The sequence below is a fragment of the Drosophila miranda genome, chromosome 2 (genome assembly GCF_003369915.1).
Source record: "Drosophila miranda strain MSH22 chromosome 2, D.miranda_PacBio2.1, whole genome shotgun sequence".
NCBI classification, from domain to species: Eukaryota; Metazoa; Arthropoda; class Insecta; order Diptera; family Drosophilidae; genus Drosophila; species Drosophila miranda.
The window spans coordinates 14,554,127-14,573,032 of NC_046675.1; the positions used below are offsets into that span (position 1 = coordinate 14,554,127).

At 49.2% G+C, this 18,906-nt stretch overlaps 1 protein-coding gene across 1 annotated transcript in view; it reads left to right on the forward strand.

Moving 5' to 3' along the window:
• The window catches only part of LOC108155951 (mucin-2), a 40,806-nt gene that overhangs the window by 3,392 nt on the left and 18,508 nt on the right, over positions 1-18,906 (forward strand). The window contains exon 2 of the mRNA XM_033388352.1: positions 14,565-14,666. Within this exon, the coding sequence (XP_033244243.1) occupies positions 14,573-14,666 (94 nt within the window). The 5' untranslated portion in view covers positions 14,565-14,572. The remainder of the gene's footprint in view (positions 1-14,564; positions 14,667-18,906) is intronic.

The following is an 18,906-nucleotide window of genomic DNA, read 5'->3' on the forward strand; positions in this document are numbered from 1 at the left end:
TTGTTTGCTTGAGCGAATGTCCGCTGCTTTGGGCCTTTCTTTTGTCCGGACCGGGCCAGGCATAATGTGATGCCTTTTCAGTAACGCACTTGTCCCCTGAGGTGGGCTTCCTCGGTGGCTCGGTTCTGCGCGAATTATCATAACAATTAAAAGCCACTGCAAGCAAGGCCAGCAGCAAGTCGCAAAAATTCTTTAACTTTATGTTAATTTATTTTAATTTTCGTCTTTTAGAAAGAAAGATTAAAGCAACTGAAGAGGAGAGGTCCCAAACACATCCCCATACCCATCCCCATGCCATCCGAAATGGGCAGAAAAAAAGTCTTTAAAATATTTAATTGGCTGGCATGAAACTTTTGCGCTCGGCTACTACTATTTTAAGTTATGATGCGGGTCCCCGGACACACCTGAGCTCTGACATCAGCACATCAGCGGATCAGATCTGTAGGGAGAAAAAGGCAGGAGCCCCGATGGGAGCCACCTAATGTTTCTGATTCTGGCACTGGCACTGGGACTTGAGACTGGGACTGAGAACCTGACAAATTACATAATGATAGGCTGGCCGATGCTAATGTCTCATTGTTGGGCTACCATTTTGCCGTTAGGCAAAAGAACAGATTCAGCCCGACCAGAAAGGAGAAGAAGACTCCACGTCACATCACATCGCATCACATAATCTAATTAGAGCCACGTTATGCAAATGATATGCTGCGCTAATTGAGTGAAAAGCTTTGCGAAAGCCTAATGAGGCGAGGCGGGGTCATGCATCTGGCATCCGTCAGCCAGCATCCGTAGGTTGCAAAGCCACTCCAATGCTACCGGAGGAACTGTGACACTCGGCTATCAGTTAATCCGATTAGGGCATGTGTATATGCACTCATAACACACTTATATCTACAACAGCCATGGCTATAATCCTGTTTCCCTGGAAATATGCATAAGTAAGAGCTGCAGCTCTGCAGGGATTCATAAGCAGTTTATTTAGCAATAAAGATTCCCGTGCTAATTGGAAACATTTTCAGCATATTGTATGTATGTCGTATCAGTGGGATCTTCCACAGATTCCACAGTGTACAGTGATTCAGCATTGGATCCATTAGGGGATCCACAGGGGGGCTATAGCTATCGGCAACAGCTTTAGATAGCAGCAAATGCATGTTCAAGAGAAACACTGCCATAATAGCAATCTGACGCTGGCAGTTTGTTTCTTTGGCCAATAGCTTACCTTGGCCAAATGTTTTATCGCCAATTTCTGGCACCCGCACAATTCAAAAGACACTTGAGGCTGAGACAAAAGCGGTGGCAAAAGCAAAACCAAAAGCAAAACCAAACCAAACTGAACATCATCCCCAGTCAGAGACTGTTTGTGATTTTAAAGTTTAATTGAGTAAATCGGTTTATGTGCGGCATTAGCATTGTAGTTGTGCTGCCGCTGTGTTGCCGGGGGCACAGGCACAGCCACAAGCAACAGCATAAAGAAAGTAAGCGCATCTAAGCCCATTACGAGCAAGCGACCAAACGACACTTGTCTCGCATTACGCCCAAACAGCGCCAAGGTTAAATCGTGGTCTAGAACCGGGGGAGCATGGTACATGCCACAAGAACTTGCCGCGACTCGACTTGACTCTGGCTTAAAGTGTGTCGTGGGGCGCAAATTTCTCTAACCCAAATTGTTGTTGCTGCTGTTGCTGCTGCTGCTGCTGCTGCTGGTGTTGGTGTGACTGCCTCCGTCTTGGTCTTCGTCTTCGTCTCGGTTTCGGGGCGCCGATCTGGTTTGCCACAGATGCTTTCGAGTTCAATAGCCAAAGAAAGTGTCAGACGGTAGAAAGAAAAAGTGGAGAGCATTGGAGAGCAGTGGAGAGCAGAGCCAATGGCTAATGGGACGGCGACATAGATTTTAATGGCCATTTTGCAGAACGCGGCCCCGGCTCCGCACCTGCCGTATGCGTAATGCCTGTTATCAGGCCTCGCAAAATGCATTTGCCAAAAGCCTGTTAATGGCCATCGCATCGCCCCGAGAGATTCAAAAGTGTTAATGCAACGAGCCATTAGGCCAAAACGATTTTATGGGCCTAAAGGATAGGCGAGTCCCGAGTCCCGCGTCCAGACCCCCTGCCAATGCTAGGGACAGCGAGGGCCCACTCGGGCCTGTCTGGGCGGACCAATTTAAGCCATTTAAAGCACTCGTAAAGCCCTGTCCGCCATTTAGACATGGCTCTTAAAGTCTAGAAAATATCATTTGATTTAATTTGAAACAGCGCGCGAATAATGGCCCATAAGGCCAGCACCAGTACCAGCTGGAATGGATTCGAAATCGGAGTAGGGCCAGCATCAATGCGGTCAAGGTGTCAACGCTGGTCGATTCCGATTCCCCTGTTTTGTTGAGTGCAATTTGAATTGGCGGAGGCCAAAGTGAGGTATATTTTTGTGGCTTATTAGCTAGCTGCTGGCCAGCTAATGTGTTTCTGGCTCGCCAGCGAAACGGGCCTGAGAGCCAATACAGTTATGGGGCCAACACAATTAAGCCAACGGTGCTGCGGCTCCAAAAAATTGGCAGCAGCAGCCAGCACAACTATCAAAAGCCCACTGCCCAACTCGAAAGCCCATAAATTAATTCAATCGCCCGATTGGTGTGGTGGCTGCAATTGCCCTCCGGCTACAGCCGAAATGGCCAAATCAAACGACGCGCAGAGTTGGCCATTTCTACGCGCCGCACCGCGCCGCGCGATCGTATCAGCGACAAAGATCAGCCGAATATCGAGAAATTCTTTTGTGAGAAAATATGCGAAAAGTCGTCGCCAGCCTGCCACACCGCTGTCTCTGGCTCTGACTCTGGCTCTAGCTCTGGCCATTCCACGAGCTGAATAGTCAAAAGAAATCAGCAAAAAAAAAACCAAAAGAAATTCCCCCTGAAAAAAAAAAAAACAAGTTCGGAGCTGCCTGAGGCCAAAGTCAGAGAGAAAGATACGAGTACGAGCAGGGGATATGAGAGGTACGACGAGGGGACGAGGGATAGATGTTTCTACGTTTCTTGAATGAAATTAATTTCCATTGTATGAAGAGTAAATAAGTAGGCAATAAAGAGAACTACAGTTAAACTTGAAACTTGAAGCCAGGCAGAAATATGGCGAACGAACGAATTGAATGAAAATTGATGTGAGAAGCAGTAACGATGATATGGAAATCGATCAGATGAGTGGTCCACAAAATGGGACTCATTATGGGCCTAAAACAGATGGCGATTTCTTTTTGGCCACCATCGGTGGTTCCCATAGAATCGGAATCCGAATCTGTATCTGTATCTGTATCTGAACATCCGTTTATAAATTCCAAATTCCAAACGAACTTTCGTTGCGAATTGGATGCGCAACAAAAGTGTTTAATCAGCGACCCGTTTGGAGCCAAGGGGTTAGTCACATTCCGAGTGTAGAACGTAAAATGTGTACAAAAACATAAGCATAAATATAAATCAGTTTCGTTTAATATGTCCGCATATTAAGCGGCGTGCGTTTTGTACTCTTCGATGACGTACTGGCCACACGACTACGGTCGCTCTTTATACCCCGTAATCGTAGCTTACAAGGGTACATGGTGGTTTTGAGAGAACATGTAACGGGCAGAAGGAAGTGTATTCGTGGGGGGTATCTAATAGTCGGAATATTCTTAGTGGCTTTCAGCTGTTCTGACACACGTCTGCAGTCGAGTAGGGTTCCAGTATAACTTGATTTTGATATTTGTTTTCGTCGCGCTGCCTGACCCAAATTCGGGGACTCGACTCTTGTTTTCTACTTGTTTTTGTGGCGGGTGTAGGGTCGCTTGTTTGGTCATGATTTACATTTCATTACGTACCTCCATCACTCGATTGCCATTCATGCCGGGGTTCTATTGTGGCCAGCTTAATGTCACCTAATGATCTTGTCCACACAAACAATGCGATACGATAATGAGAGTCCAACTGTTTGGCTAATCGATTGCCTTTCCCTTCTCGTTTCGTTGCAGGTATGTAAATCCAATTGGTCCAATCTGGTCGGGTCTGGTCTGGTATGGGAGGAAATGGAGACGTCAAGCTGTCGGCCCGTAAAAGTATGCAATGATAAATTAGACAGCAAACAAATTGCAAGCGGAGTGCGACTGCACTTTTTGTCCCCGCTGCAGTGCTGCTGCTTAACTGCTTCAATTTGCATAAATAAATAATTTAGCAGTGCATTCGCTCGGCGCTGAAACAATAAAAGCCAGCAAATTGAGTCGCGAAATGAAACAGAAGTAGAGAGAGAGAGCAGAGCAGAGCAGAGCAGAGCAGAACAGGACAGGGCAGAATCCGGGAATGAAATGTGGGGATGACATCTAATTTATGCAGAAGGGAAGCTATCAAAGCAGGCTGCAAGTGGCAGGAGATGGGGCCGGCAACCGCCAACAAGGTGCGTGCCTCGACACAACATTGACAACAGACAAAGACGGAGTCAGAAACAGAGTCGGAGTCGGAGCTTTGTGCTCTCATAAGGTAATAAAGCGTGGCATGTTGCAGCAGCTTTCATCCTTAGACGAGCACAACGACACGGCGCTCATTATTGAAGAGGGCAAAGGCACGGACACAGGTTGACTATCCGGCACATCCTTGTCATATTCTACCCCATATTCACGTTGGGGGGGAAATTCCGACGCTTTTGCATTGTTTGTATACTTGACTTCATTGCCTTCAAGTGCTTTTCCAGCACCAGGCCCAGTCCCAGCCCCAGCCCCAGCCCCTCTGCACCGGCTCTGGCCCTGTGGCTTTTTGCAACCCTTTTTCGCAGTTCCTCTTAAAGTTGCCACATCCCGTGCCGCTGCAGCTGCCGCTACCATTGCCAGTGCTGCGATCGTTCGTGCCTCAATGCCGGATTGAACCACAAAGCGGAGTGTACGTAGAGTGTCACTTCTGGCTGAAAACTTTACCTTCTAATTGAATTCGAAATGCAAAATAAATGTTTTGCCATTTTCCAGTGGACAGGTCAGAGCAGCGCGGCCGAACAATGGCATTGAAATTGATGGCAGAGCTGAAATTCGTGTTTTAAATGTCGCTGCATAATTTATATATGAAATGCCAACCGAAAAATCTATATATCGAGCAGTCAATTTATTTATAGCCCCGCTCCGCATCCGCATCCACATCCCAGCCCTCCTTTATGCAATTACCTATGGGGGGTGGGGAGTGGAAATTTTCGACAGGGAAAAATCAATTTAAAGCCAATTTTCAGACGCTAATAAATTGAATTAAAAATTTCAGATCAAAAATGAATTTCTTCTTGATATGCCGAAAAGCCCCCCAGGAAAGTTTGTTACCCCCAGTTGGGCGGGAAAGCGGTTTTCCTCCCCCCTCCCACACTCCGACAGTCCATCCATCACTGGCGAGGGGCTGAGTCAGAGCGTTAGCCCCCGCTCTGGGCGCTTCTAATTAGGTATACGACGACAACGACGACGACGAGTGCTGGATGAGATGAGTGTTATGGCAACTATTTATACGAACATCATAATGCGGAAACTCTTACCCGAAATGCCGCTCGGTGTCGGACAGGGGCAGGGGGTTCTAAGAACCCGCCTCGCCTAATAGGAACCAAAACTGGTTGGGCTTTAATGGGCCTCCCGGCCCCCCGGCACGCCGCCGTTGGCCTGTCTTCTGCCCGCGTAATAGCCGCGTTGACCAGCCATGAAAAATTCAATTTCATTCCATTTCATCTGGTATTTTTTTCGGAACATTCTCGGAAGTGGTCGGCGCGTGAGTCTTAACGATGAGCAAGAGCCAAAGTGTAAAGTGCACTGGACGCAGGCCTAACCGTAATGGGAGTGGGGTCGAGTACAAACTCCAGATAGAACCCTCGACCAAACGATGTTTGTAGGGGCTCTAAGCACCTGGATGGGTTGGATACCAAACACTTTCCACGGGTCGGCCTGTTTTCATTTCATTTCGTTTTAATATCTCGCTCGGAGAACACTTTCCTTTCATTTGGTCTCGGGCATTGCCAAACAAATAAAAATAAAAATAAAAATAAAAATAAAAACAAAAACTGGCTTCTCCAAATAAAAGTGAAACCGCCTTGACGACAACAATTTGTTTTCTCAATGGAGGAGCAGGCAGCATAGTTTCGGGCCGTTTCTTTCTGCCAAATCTCACGTTCATCTCTTAATGATGGAACATCACTTTAATCGCCATCGTGCACGTGTAAATATCTCATTGAAGCCCCGATCCCGGTCCGGTCCAAGGAAGAGCAGCAGCGAAATACCTTTGGCTTTCGGCTCTATGCATAATTAAGTGCTTTTATGCGGGTCTCGGGCCCGGTCGGAAAGCCTGTAGCCGGCGGAGTCTCCATCTGATTAATGGAATCAGCTTTGGATAAAGCACCTGCGATGGGCTTTGAAAATTTGTTAGGATCTCTGGCAGGACTGCGGGTCCATCCCGATGATGGAGACCTGCTCTGGGCGCCGTACGGCTAGCCGTTCGATGATTTCTCAAGTGGGAATGGGCCTAGAAGTCTGCTCTGGCCTAGCTCTAGAGCTGGCTTTGCCTGGCTGCGATTTTCTTTTCGGGATTTATTTGTGTGGAAATGAGCAACTAACGGTATATGAATCATGACTTTGGCAGGCAGCATGATTTAAAACACTCACTCATATGCGGCGGTGGCGGCGGCGGCGGCAACGGCAACGGCAACGGCGGCAAAGACGGCAACGACGGCGTCGCTGGAATCGTTGGAGTCGTCTCTATGAGCTCTCCGCAGCTGCAGTGCCAGTGTGAGTGCCATGACTTTATGCGCAGGCCAGGCCCAGACCCAGGCCCAGGCCCCGTCCACGTCCAGGCCAACTCGGGGCCAGACTAGGCCGCTTCTCTTTTGCTATTTGCGCATATTTTAGCACATTTTGCCCTGTCCGCCAGGGCGTCCGTCCTACGTCCTCCGTCCTCTGTCGCTGCCTGGGCCCCAACTCCTCGATCGGCATCGCGACGCGACTTTGTAGCGCGTAGAAAAACGTGCGATTTCAAGTTGACAGCACAGCTATGCCATGAACCCTGCCCAGCTCCAGCTCTAGCTACAGCTACAGCTCCAACTGCAACTCCCTCCTCCACTTCCAGTGACTTGGCTGAGACTGCGACTGAGACACTGCCTCATTCTCTTGTGGCTCTCCTTGTGCTGACTGTATGCCTACCTCAAATCAGCTGGAAAAGGCAACGTTTTTCATTTTCTACATTTTAATGCAATTTTTAATTTATTTGTTTTGTCGAGGCAGCGCAAGAGACAGCCAACAGCCAACAGCCAACAGCAACAGAGACTCCGCTCTCTATCAATGCTGCTGCCTGGGAGCGGGAGCGGGAACGGGGCAGGAACGCATGTATTCCTCATTGATTGGCATTTCCTGGTTGGCAGCATTAGACTGGCCAAGTCAAGTGAATTCCTCGAAGCGGCTCGACCAAGGATGAGGCCTCAGAACCTCAGAACCCCAGAGTCCACAGCCCACAGCCCAGAGACCTGCTAGACCCCCAACCAGACGCAGTTGTGTTTCATGTATGAGATGCATTGACTTTTGGCCAGTTTCGGTTTTTAGTTCCTGCTCCGCTTGGCACTGGCACTGGCCGTGGCCCTGGGCAAACTATGTAATTATCTGAGACTGGCCAATGAGTCACTTAGGAGAGTCTGTCTGTCTTCACCGATGATCGATGCTGACTTGCAGAACCAGAGCCTCGAAAACAATGTAGATTCCGAGTCCCATGACATCACAGAGCTCGAAATAAATGCGTATCCGGGCTTTTCCCATGCCTGTCTATGGTAGCATCCCAATAAACTCGTACTCGTACATTTTGGCATACACTTCACATTGCAAATTACATACAATAGCCATGAGTAATCATATTAATGAGATTCAATTGATGGCTACCCACCAGCGGCATTTGGGAGTCAGCAGTCCAGCAGTCCAGTCCGCATTCAGAAAACGCGCCAAAACCTCAAGCTCATTGATCCACTTTTTCGAAATTCTGCTCTCAAATCACGTATCCGAAAAGCATTTACGTTTATTTGGCTAACTGTTTTTGGCCCGAAACACTGCCATTGGACTCTATTCTCTGGCATAATTAGAACCAGTTTGTCTAGCGCCAGAAGGTGTTTGAATCTGTCTGCCACATGATCGTACAATACGTTCGATGTCTGCAAATAATGATGAATCCATCGGGAAGTGATGGATCACTTGCATTATCCTCAATTCCCCCAAATTGTATGGATCGAGATTTCATTGGAATTCCTAGAGTGTCTGCAGTTCGGATCGATTTATATTCAGACGGATTTGTATTTGTGTGTGTTCCACCTTGATTCCGAATTTTTTCTTTGTTTTATGACTGAAATTTGCAAATCGATTCAGACATTGTATAACATTGTCCGGTGACACGTGTAGGCGTCGTTAAGGTTTCGCTCTGGCTCTATTTTGTGGGCCATTCCCAGTGGGTCGGGTCTCATATTTATAATCACGTATGGAAAACCGGGCTATCGCGGCCTTAGCCAACTGAAAAGTGACCCCAAAAGGTGGAATGGCTCCAGGCGAAATGCCTAATTGTGATGTTGGTTTTAATTAAACGACCCACAGCCAAAGCCAAAGCTCATTAGGCAGCAGAAGCCGAGCAGCTGAGCAGCTGAGCAGCTGAACAGCGATGCAAACGTATGTGCAACTTTGTTGCATGCAGCTCTGCAGCTGCAGCACCAGTGGCGAGTGAAATCAGAACGCTTCTTCTGGCTGGCAACAAACTTGACCCCAAGAAAAAGAGAAATTTGTGGCAAGACCGATACGTAAAAAGCGAAAAAAAAATAGAAAAAAAATGAAGCTTGAAACAAAATCAGCTCACGATCTGCACGGCCAACTTCTACCGCCTGCCGCAGCAGCTTCTGCTGGTGTTGGGTCAGCCAGTAGCTACTGACTGCCCCACCAGCATCCACATCCACTGGCACTGGCACTGCCACTGCCACTGCCACATCCACTTCCACATATGGCCAGCCAGCAGATTGCATGCTGCAGGCGAGCACACGGTAGCCAGCATCATCAAGATTTGTCACAAATCAAAGCGGGCAGGCAACTAATCCAGTTCAAGTGCTGAAGCTGAAGCTGGAGCTGGAGCTGGGGCTGGGGCTGGGGCTGGGGCTGGAGTTGGAGCTGGGTTTTGGGTTGGCCGAGCGTCCGACACACAGCGAAAATGGCAAATTGCCGTCGAGTTGCACTTGGAGTCGCTGCTGGAGATGGAGTCGAACTCCGAGTTGGTGGTTGGCGTTGGCGTTGCATACAGCTTGGAGAAGGAGCTCGAGTCGTGCTGGGCAGCTTCCGCATGCCGTTGCCATTGCCATTGCCATTGCCATTGCGCCGTGGCAGTGGCAGTGGCCGGAGCAAAGCGCTGACAAGTGACTCAGACGCGAGAGTCGGTCGGTCTCCAAAGAAGTTTACATTTGGCGCGTTTGTTTGCTTGTTTGCTGCTGCTCCCTTACCGCCTGCCTGCTGCCGCATGCCGCCTAAATTTGCCACTAGACACCGTTATGTTTGCAGATCGTGAGCAGCAGCGAAGCACCGAGCTTTATTAATTTCAAGCAACTCCTCCAATTTGTGGCTCAAGTGGCTTGCTGGCTGCCTCCCGCCTCCCGCCTGCTGCCGCTATAGATGATGATGCTGATGATGCCACAAGGTCGCTCAATTGTGAGGTCAATCTTAAATTTGCATAGACCCTCGTGCGAGAGTTCAAATCTGCAGATAATCATCTGTTCTCGATGGCAATCTCCATTAGATCTAATCTCTGAGAATTCAATCCGAAAAGTATCTATCCCTTGAGTGAACGAACGAACACCTTCTGTAATTATTGTATCCATAAGATGCACACGAAAATGACCGGACATGGAATTTATCTGTATCTGAAAAGGCAAGGTCGGACATTCCTAAGGCCATATTCCAACAAATTGGCTGCTGAACCCAAGCCACAACAATTTGGCCCGCAATTGGCCACAACTATGCACGATAGACGGACGATAGGCGATGGGTGATTGGCGATCGGCGATCAGCAATCGGCAATCGGCAATCGGCGATTGCTGATTGGCGATAGGCACATGTGTGAGGGCCCCGCAGCCGTTCGCGGATTTATGGGGATGACGTGCAGAACAAGGCAATTGGCCAGACAAAAGGAATACCATAAGCATAAAATAGTAAAAAATGCAATTTGCAATTGCTGCCGCAGCCCCTACCTGGGGACCGTTAAATGGGTGGCAGTGGCAAGAACGAAGAGCCAGAACAGAACAGAACACAAAACCAAATTAACGCCAAACAACAGAACAGCAGTGGCAGCAATTGCAATCGAAGAAGTGTAATACGATAAGCCAGCAGAGAGTAGAGGCAATTGCCAGCAGCAGCAGATCCCCAGATGGACGCGTGAGGTTGGGGTCAGGCGGCAGCACTCTGATGGAGATGGGGATGGGGATGGGGATGGGGATTGGGAGATCGCTTGGCTCTGGATCGGTTTGGGATTGGGATTGGAATTGGCACTAGGACTGGCACTGGCACTGGCACTGGCACTGGCACTGGCACTGGCACTGGCACTGGCACTGGCACTGGGGTTCGCTTGTGTGCTAAATGTCAATTTGATACCAGCCAGAATCCAATTAAAGCTGAAGTTGCATTCAGCTTCAGCATCGGCTTGCAAATTGCAAATTGCTATCGATCTCTGACTGCGATCTTGTCGATGGGTCGTCGTTAGATGCGTGCCCCAAAGTATATTTGTGGGTCATGGTACAAATTTCAAAGCGAAGGCAACAGACAGAGGAATAGCAACAGGCACAGTGCCACAGACACAGACACAGCCAGAGAGCCAGAGAGCCACAGAACCAGACACAAACACGACAGCCGACACAAGATAGCTCTCTGACAAGAGACACCTTTTGATATGCTAACGAAGCCTCCACTCTTCCGCTCCCTGGCCGTGCCACTCGTGCCCCGACTGTCAAAATGCTGCCCATGGATGCATGTGAAATTTTCCCACCCTCCATTGAGGCCGTCTGCCTTTGTGAAATGTAAATTTTTTTCTGTTTGTTTCCACCTCTCCGGCCGTACATTTATATTAGAGCTGCAGCTGGGCCACAATTTGTGCAACTGGGGAAATGGGAACTTGCAACTTGCAACTGGCAGCAGCCTCCACGCATGCCCACAATGTAGATATGGATATCGCCCAGATACGAGAACGAATGCGAGTTGGGTCAGGGGCATGGGCATGGGCAGGGGCAGGGGCAGGGGCCTGCCCCAGACAGCCTGTGCAATTTCTCAGCCACAAAGAAGCGGTGGCCTGTCCAGTGCCTACCCTTTGTGGGCATTCCGCATTCCCCCAAGCAGAAGGAGGGCTGTGCTATGCAAATATGGCCTCTGCCACCGCTCTTCACGCATGAGCCGCCTCCTGCTGGACCTGAATACATTTTTCATAACGCATATCAACAGTGGGCCATTGTTAGATGGACGACCCACTCAGACCAGGTCTCCACACGGTCTCCACCGCGAAGCCGCCGCCGCCGCCGCCGTTGACGAAGAAGACATACATAGACGATGAAGATGCATGGCCCAGGCCTTGCCCTTGCCAGATGCTTTTCCAAAATCTTGCAAATTTCCCATGACCGATATCTGGTGGCATGTGCAGCAGTAGAGTCCGCCCCTCTTTGGGGCACTGGTAACAAGCGCCTGCCTCGTTTTGGGCAAATACTCGTACCGATGGGTAAAAGTAGTTGCCTCCTGATGTGTGTTTGTGTGTGTGTGTGTGTCTGTGTGTGTACTTTTGGCTACTACTTCATTCACAAATTGAATTTGTGTCACACACACACTTTCAGAGAGAGGCTGAGGCTGAGGCTGAGTCTGAGGCTGAGGCCGCTGTGGCAGAGACACATGGCAGCTGGCTGCTGACCACCCCTTTATTTGGTCTTAACCCAAATACTGAATGCTATGCTATGCTGCAGAAAATAAGAAAGAATAAAATTGTTGGCCATTTAGCCACGACAGTACAGTGGAATAATTACAGCAACAAGTTGCCAGTTGCCAGTTGCTAGCCAGTTGGTAGGCCGCAACATGTTGCCTGCTCGCTGCTCGCTGTTCGCTGTTCGTGTGTTGCTAATAGCTTTAGAACAAGTGCCATTTTGGCCAACAACTAATAGCCAGTTTGTGTCGCTTCCGTTGTCAGTCCAAACAGGCAGGCGGCATCATCCTCATCCTCATCCTCATCCCCATCCCCATCATCATCATCATCTGCATCACCATTATCGTCATCATCATCATGGTCCAGGTTGTTGTTGCTGTTGCTGTTGTTGGCTGTGTGAGATTATCATTATTGTTATTGTCGCTCGTCATGTCAACTCGTCATCAACATGCCGCGACTCCGAATGAGATGGTTGCAGAAGAGGCAGACGCTTCACCATCAGAATCATCCACAGCCGCAGCCACAACCATCGGCATCAGTATCAGCCACAGTCGCAGCCACAGCCTCATCCTCAGCCTCAGCCTCAGCATCAGCGGAGCAATCTTTCAACTTGACCGAGAGGCGGCTTCGTGTGTTGCATACCTCTCTCGTTACTGTTGCTGTTTGTTGTGGCATTGCTGCCGTTGCCGTTGCCCCTGCCCCAGCACGCAGCAGTGATATTTGTGACTCCCGGGGCTCAGGTTGGGGCTCTCTCCCTCGTCCCCCAGTTCGCCTGCATTTTAATGAGCACAATTCGCGCATTTATGATGAGCGTCGAGCGTTGCTCATTCGCCTTCCCCAGTTCCAGCCTCAGCTCCAGCTGCAGCCCCAGCCCCAGCATTAGCCGATTTTTATTTGCTTGTTTCGTTAGCGAGTAAACCAAACAGCTGCCCGAGGGGGGGAATACGAGTACGTTGCAACGTAGAGGGGTCGTCGCGGAGAGGGGGCCGTAACCAAAACCACTCAGATTTCACGAGAATAGCAGAAGGGGAGGCGAAATATTGCGGAGGAGAGAGCTCGATATGACCCCCCAGAAGTGTAACCAAAATGGGATTCCATTCCACAGTGACAAGTTCCTCAGGGGACATCAGGGAAAAGAAAAGCGATCGATATTCTAGCCTTTACTTCGATTTAAATGCAACAAGGTATCGTTAGATCCGATAACTATCGATCTACAAAACAAAATAGATCAATATACACATTTATCGATAAAAAACCATTCCGTCCCATTGTACTTCGTCTGGAAGATTTTATTGCTTTATGAAAGGTATAAAATTGCATAATCCACCCACCGACCACGCCCACCCATATACAAACATCCGTATGGGTGCGGGTACGGGTACGGGTACGGGCATCCCCACCTCCTATTCTTACCCCCTCTCAAACCGGCACTCAGCCACCCCTCACCATCCCTCTCCCTAGCCTCACCCTCAGGTCTAAAGCCACCCCTCAATGGAATCGGCCTCGCATCGGTCTGGCACACTCACGTGTTGCATCTCCTGGGACTTGATTAAAGTAACATAAAGCAAATAAAAGCCGAAAGGAAACTTGGCTAATAAATGAAAATATGAAACGTATGTGTCGTCGGCCCTTCGACGCCATTATACCCCCAATCGAGACGAACATAAACCCGGTTATATATGGCGGGACCTGCGAGTCACGTTAGTTAGGTAGTTGTCAACCGATAAGCTGTGATATGTGGCGGTTGCCGCCCGCTAATTATAACGATGGGATCACTGGCCACGGGGGCGAAAGCTGGGGGAACAGCAAGTGGGGGTGCACAATTTCGGGAAGTTTTCTTTGTCGTGTGGCTGACATTTTCAATCAGCAACTTCAGAGAAGAAAAACTTCACAGAAACTTTCGGGCAGGTTTCTCTGTATGCGTACTCGTATCTCTTGAACGATTTTTGACCTTTCCGGCGAGCAGAAGGAAGTTCCGGGTCTGTTCTGGGTCTGGGAGGATGTTCTCGAAGGCGGCAGGGGAGGGATAGGGAGGCAGGACGACGGGCATGTCAGGGAAAATTGCACATCTGTCAAATCGGCAAACAAGTGATTTCCGCAAACAATTGAAGAAAAACAGCCAGTCAGTCAGCCAAGGGCAGGACTGTGCCGGCCAGGACAGGACATCGACAGCCCGTACACTCCGGACACCCGGGAGGGGTGCAAGTAGTCGACAGTCGGTGGTGCTGACTGTGGTGGTGGCGTTGGTGGCATTCGGTTCACATGTCAACAGTCCCACCCGCCCGAAATTTCTGCTGTTTGTGCACGTAAATTGCTTTTGTAAGCCAAAGAGCTATTGAAAATTTTCAGCGCACACAGAAAGAAATGGAAACGAAATAAGAAAAGAAATAAATTGAGACGAGATGAGGAAGAGATGAGGCGGCATGCGCCTTGTCATGCTTTTTTAATGAAGTGCTGTCGTTTAAGGAACATATTGTGGCTCGATTTGATTGTTGTTTAAGGGTTAAACGGTCCTCCTGCTGCCAGCCTGTCAAATGGGCACTGAGGTGCCCTCATCCTCGTTCTCGTCCTTTCTACAACGCCAATCACGTACTAACCATAACTCTGGTCCCCGCTCTCTCTTCCATTGCAGTTACAACCATGACAAGAAGACGTTCGAGTCCGCTGGGACTCGAGGAGCTGGTGTCTCTGACGCTGGCCCTGCTGGCCATAATGCTGATACCCACACAAGCCGGTAAGTGGTTTATTATGTCAACATAAATTATGTTTAGCCAGCTAAGTACCCCAAGTATCCGGAGTGCGAGTGCAGCCTCGTAATCTATGCCAAATCCTCCCATATGCCCTGTTTGTCTATTTTGATTATTTTCCCATAAATTCCGGGATCCGTAAAACACCAATCCGCATCCGCACTGACCCCGAGTTCCGGGCAGAAATTCGACTAATTAAAGCCATTGTGACAAATTGCCATCAGACGGCAACAACAGCTGCCAGATCTGCCTGCCGCTTGCCCTGGGTCAGGGGTCGTCAGTGGTCATGACTGCCTAAAAGTCTGTTGCATTTCGGTGGCGAAATTTAATTAAGAGCAGGCCCATTCGGATGCTGGTGATGCTGGGGATGCTGGGGATGCTGCGGGGGGTGGTGTCGTGTCCCAAATTCAATTGTGTCATGCGTTTCCATTTAAATTGGAATCGACGGCAACTGACACCGGACACACATACTCGTTCAACCGGAGGGCTTGCTTGTCCCGTTCAGGGAGTGTCCGTCCGAGCAGGGTCCGAGCGAGAGCTGCGGGCACACTCGTCGTATAATTAAAAGCAAGTGCTAATGGTCTTTGCCATCATCAGCAACGCGACTGCATATTTAGACGCATCTGTATCTGTATCTGTATCTGTATCTGTTTTTGTTGCTGTTGCTGTTGCTGTATCTGTGACTGCATCTGCATCTGCCAGGGCCCAGCAATGTGTTAACTTTCACATTTACCAAGGCAATAAAAGGCGATGCCTAACGGTTCCAGCCCGACTCTAGGCGTGTTCGATTTAACGACTTGTTTAAACAGAACTTAAAGGCAAATAAACCCAAAAAGAGCAAGACCCAGACCCAACTGACGCCGGACGCAGCCACGGTGCAGTTCTCCAATGTCCGGGAATATCGGTCAGCGGCAGAAGACAAGAAATGCCAAAACCAAAATGTACTAGTACTCGTGGGTACCCGTACCCACACCAGCCGAACCGAGCCGAGGCCATAACCAGACCCAGACCCAGCGTGCCATTGTTTAATGGGCTTTCAATAAACAGGCAACGAGCGAGACTCCATCTCCTTCTCCGTCTCCACCTCCAGCACCATCTCCCGGTGCAACGTCAACGTGTCCAGCTCTGACTGATTTGGCCTAGTCAAAACGATAGGCGACAATAGTCAGCTCGTTGACCCACATTCGGCACCACACTCCGCCCCGCCGCCACACCGCCACATCGCCACACCGCCCCGCCGCCACACCGCCACTCCACCATTCGATGGATGCATTCAGAATTCTTGGAATTTTCATTAACACATGTCTAAAACTCCGGTGTCCGGGGCTGCATATGGAAATGTATCTGAAGAACGAAAAACGAAATTAAATGGAAAATGGAAAAGAATTTTTGTGAATGGTAGAACGAATGAACAGATGGGCGATAGAGAGGAAGAGACGAAGGGAGAGAGTGGGACCCATGGAGCTTTAAACATTGATTCTGCTGGAAACCCCGCCAGGGTTTCTCACCTATTTATTGATTATTACACACAGTCACAAATCTGTTACACTAACAAGCCAACAAAACGGCCTAATGGACCCCAAACCAATCCCCCATCCACATCCCATCCTCCCCATTCGAAGAGTGGAAGAGTGGTTGTGTATAGGGTACCGACACCACTTGAGTTTGATGAACTTGGAGCCGCGGCTCGGGAGAATTTCTCAGCATGCTCTGGTAATTGAATTGTTCCATTATAAATACATGTACGAGTATGAGGTGGCAGCTAACGCATGACTCAACAGTTGGGCTCACGCGATACATTTGTATCTGGCTCTGGTTCTGGTTCTGGTTCTGTCTCCGCCGACAGATGCGAGCAATAAATCAATAGGACTAGTGCAAATGTCAGCCGGCCACTCAGACTCTAGAGATGATTAACAGCGGAGTGAGATACTTCACAACAAGTGGCATTTGCGTCATAACAAAAGCCCCAGCATCCATCGATCCAGCGATCGATCGAATTGTTTGCGCAGCTATTAAGACAGATATCGAAAACATTTTGGCATCATACGAGCATCGTGTCAGCCAAGAGCTTGGCCATAGCCAAACAGTTAACCGTAAGACCCAGCCCCCGGGCAAATTGTGCAATTTAACTGCCATCGCCAGCTGAAAGAGAGATGCCTCAAGTTCAAGTTTTAATTCAAGCTCAAGGTCGGTGGAACGACGGTGATGGCGATGGTCCAGGCATCGCGGTAGCCGCAACACATTACCATTATTTTATAAGCCACGAATCGAAGATGGCAATTTCAATTTGATGCCTTTTTTTTTGCCCGTTTCTGCCTTCTGCCTGCTGTCGGCTGGCTGCCTGCTGGCTCGCTTATTTTCATTGGGGCGTTTTCATCAATCAATTTCGAACGTGAGTTCGTATCTCGTTTTTCTCATGCTTATTATAGAATCGAACACAACAGAACAGAACAGATCAGGCAGAACAGGTGGCCATGATTGCCCATTCTGTGGATTCTTGGGACTTGCCAATTGACACCTACACCACTCGATGATGGCTCGGATGATGGTCACTGAACCTTGGCCATCTCCCATCTCCCATTTCCCATTCCGTAATTCTGACGGCAGTTCCCTAACCATCAAATATATTTTATTTCCCCCCCATAGCCAGTTTTTGTGATTTCTTAATTTATAACCAATTACAAAGGCATTAGTACGCTGAGCAAAGATCTTCAATATTTTTGTTTATTGCGCACATAAATCGGCGCTTTATGGCCCCCATTCTCGGCTCCATGTGAAGCTCCAGCTTCAGTCCCAGTCTCAGTCCCAAGATAAAGATGTGCGGAAGTAAGCGATGTTCACTTGCCGCTGTGCCTAATTAGCTTGTATTAGCAGCCCGCGCTAGCCAGTCAGCTATCCGAGCTATCGATGGCTTAAAAGTTTTGTGCGTGCCAACAGAACTTTCTGGCCAGGCTCTAGCGCTGGCTCTGTCTCTGGCTCTGGGTCTGAGGTACACATCATTATGCTTTGATATTAATTGCATGGCTCGGCTGATGTCATCAGCGTCAGCATCAGCATCATCGTCGTCATCAGGCCCTGGGCTGAGGCAGAAGCCTCTGAAGCATCGGCTGAGGCAGCGTTAATCAAGATTTAACGTTGTCCAGTCATCAGCTTAGCCACGCGCATATAATTAACATTTTTGCCATCAGCTCGGGCCCAGACACAGACACGGACACGGACCCAGACCCAGACGTGGACCAGGTTCAATGTCAAGTGGCAAGGCGGATTTGGCTTATCAGAGGCGTTGATAGCACCAAACGGAACGGCTGCCCACAGGCCCACAGACCTCGTGGCTACCTTCTCCATTTGCTTCAGCTGCCTCAGGTGGTGCTGCCGATCCAGCGATCGTAAATATTTTATATATGCAAACATACTGACACTAGGGGCCATAGCCATACCATCCGTACATTGTTGTCTGCCCTCCATCCCAGTCGGAGTCGTCTCTGAAGTAGACATAGAAGTAGCTGTAGAACTCCGAGTCGGAGCTGTTTGCTTGGCAAACAAGCTGGCCAAAGCCGCTGACCATTGACCGATATGGCGATGAGGATGATGATGATGATGACGATGGCGATGCCGAAGATGTGTTGGCTGCGTGGCTGAGGAATTTCATAGCCACTTAGAGAACAAGTACGCAGAGTTAGAGATCACGAACTTGCGGGTTACCGCGGGCCAAGCCACAGCATCACAGCCCGCACGAAGCAGCACAGCACCCATCGAACGTGAGACTGCCAAACAGATTTGCCAATGAAGCGGAGAAACTTTCGACGGTGACACAATTAGATGCCGCCCCATGACTCCAAACATCCAAACATTCAACCCCACCCGACTCCCATGTTCTTGGCCATAACAAGCATTTATGCTAAGCATTTATGCTTTCCCTTCCTTTCGCTTGGCTCCGTTCTGTGTCCCGGCCCACCAGCCTCGCATCGCCCAGTCGTCCATCAATTTGTCAGAAGACGCTTTTCAGATTTTCAGATTTTGAGTTGGTGTGAAGCGAAATCAAAGCCGGGTCTGCGTCTGTGACTGTGAACTCTATCGTGTGTCCCAGTCTCTGCGCATGATAAATTGACCATGAGCTTGAGACACTCATAAAAGATACATTTGTTTGGCTTAAATGTTCCGACGCAGACGCAGGCCGGCGAGCCACTTAGTTGGTTTTGATTTAAACCCACGCAAACGCAAGTCCCA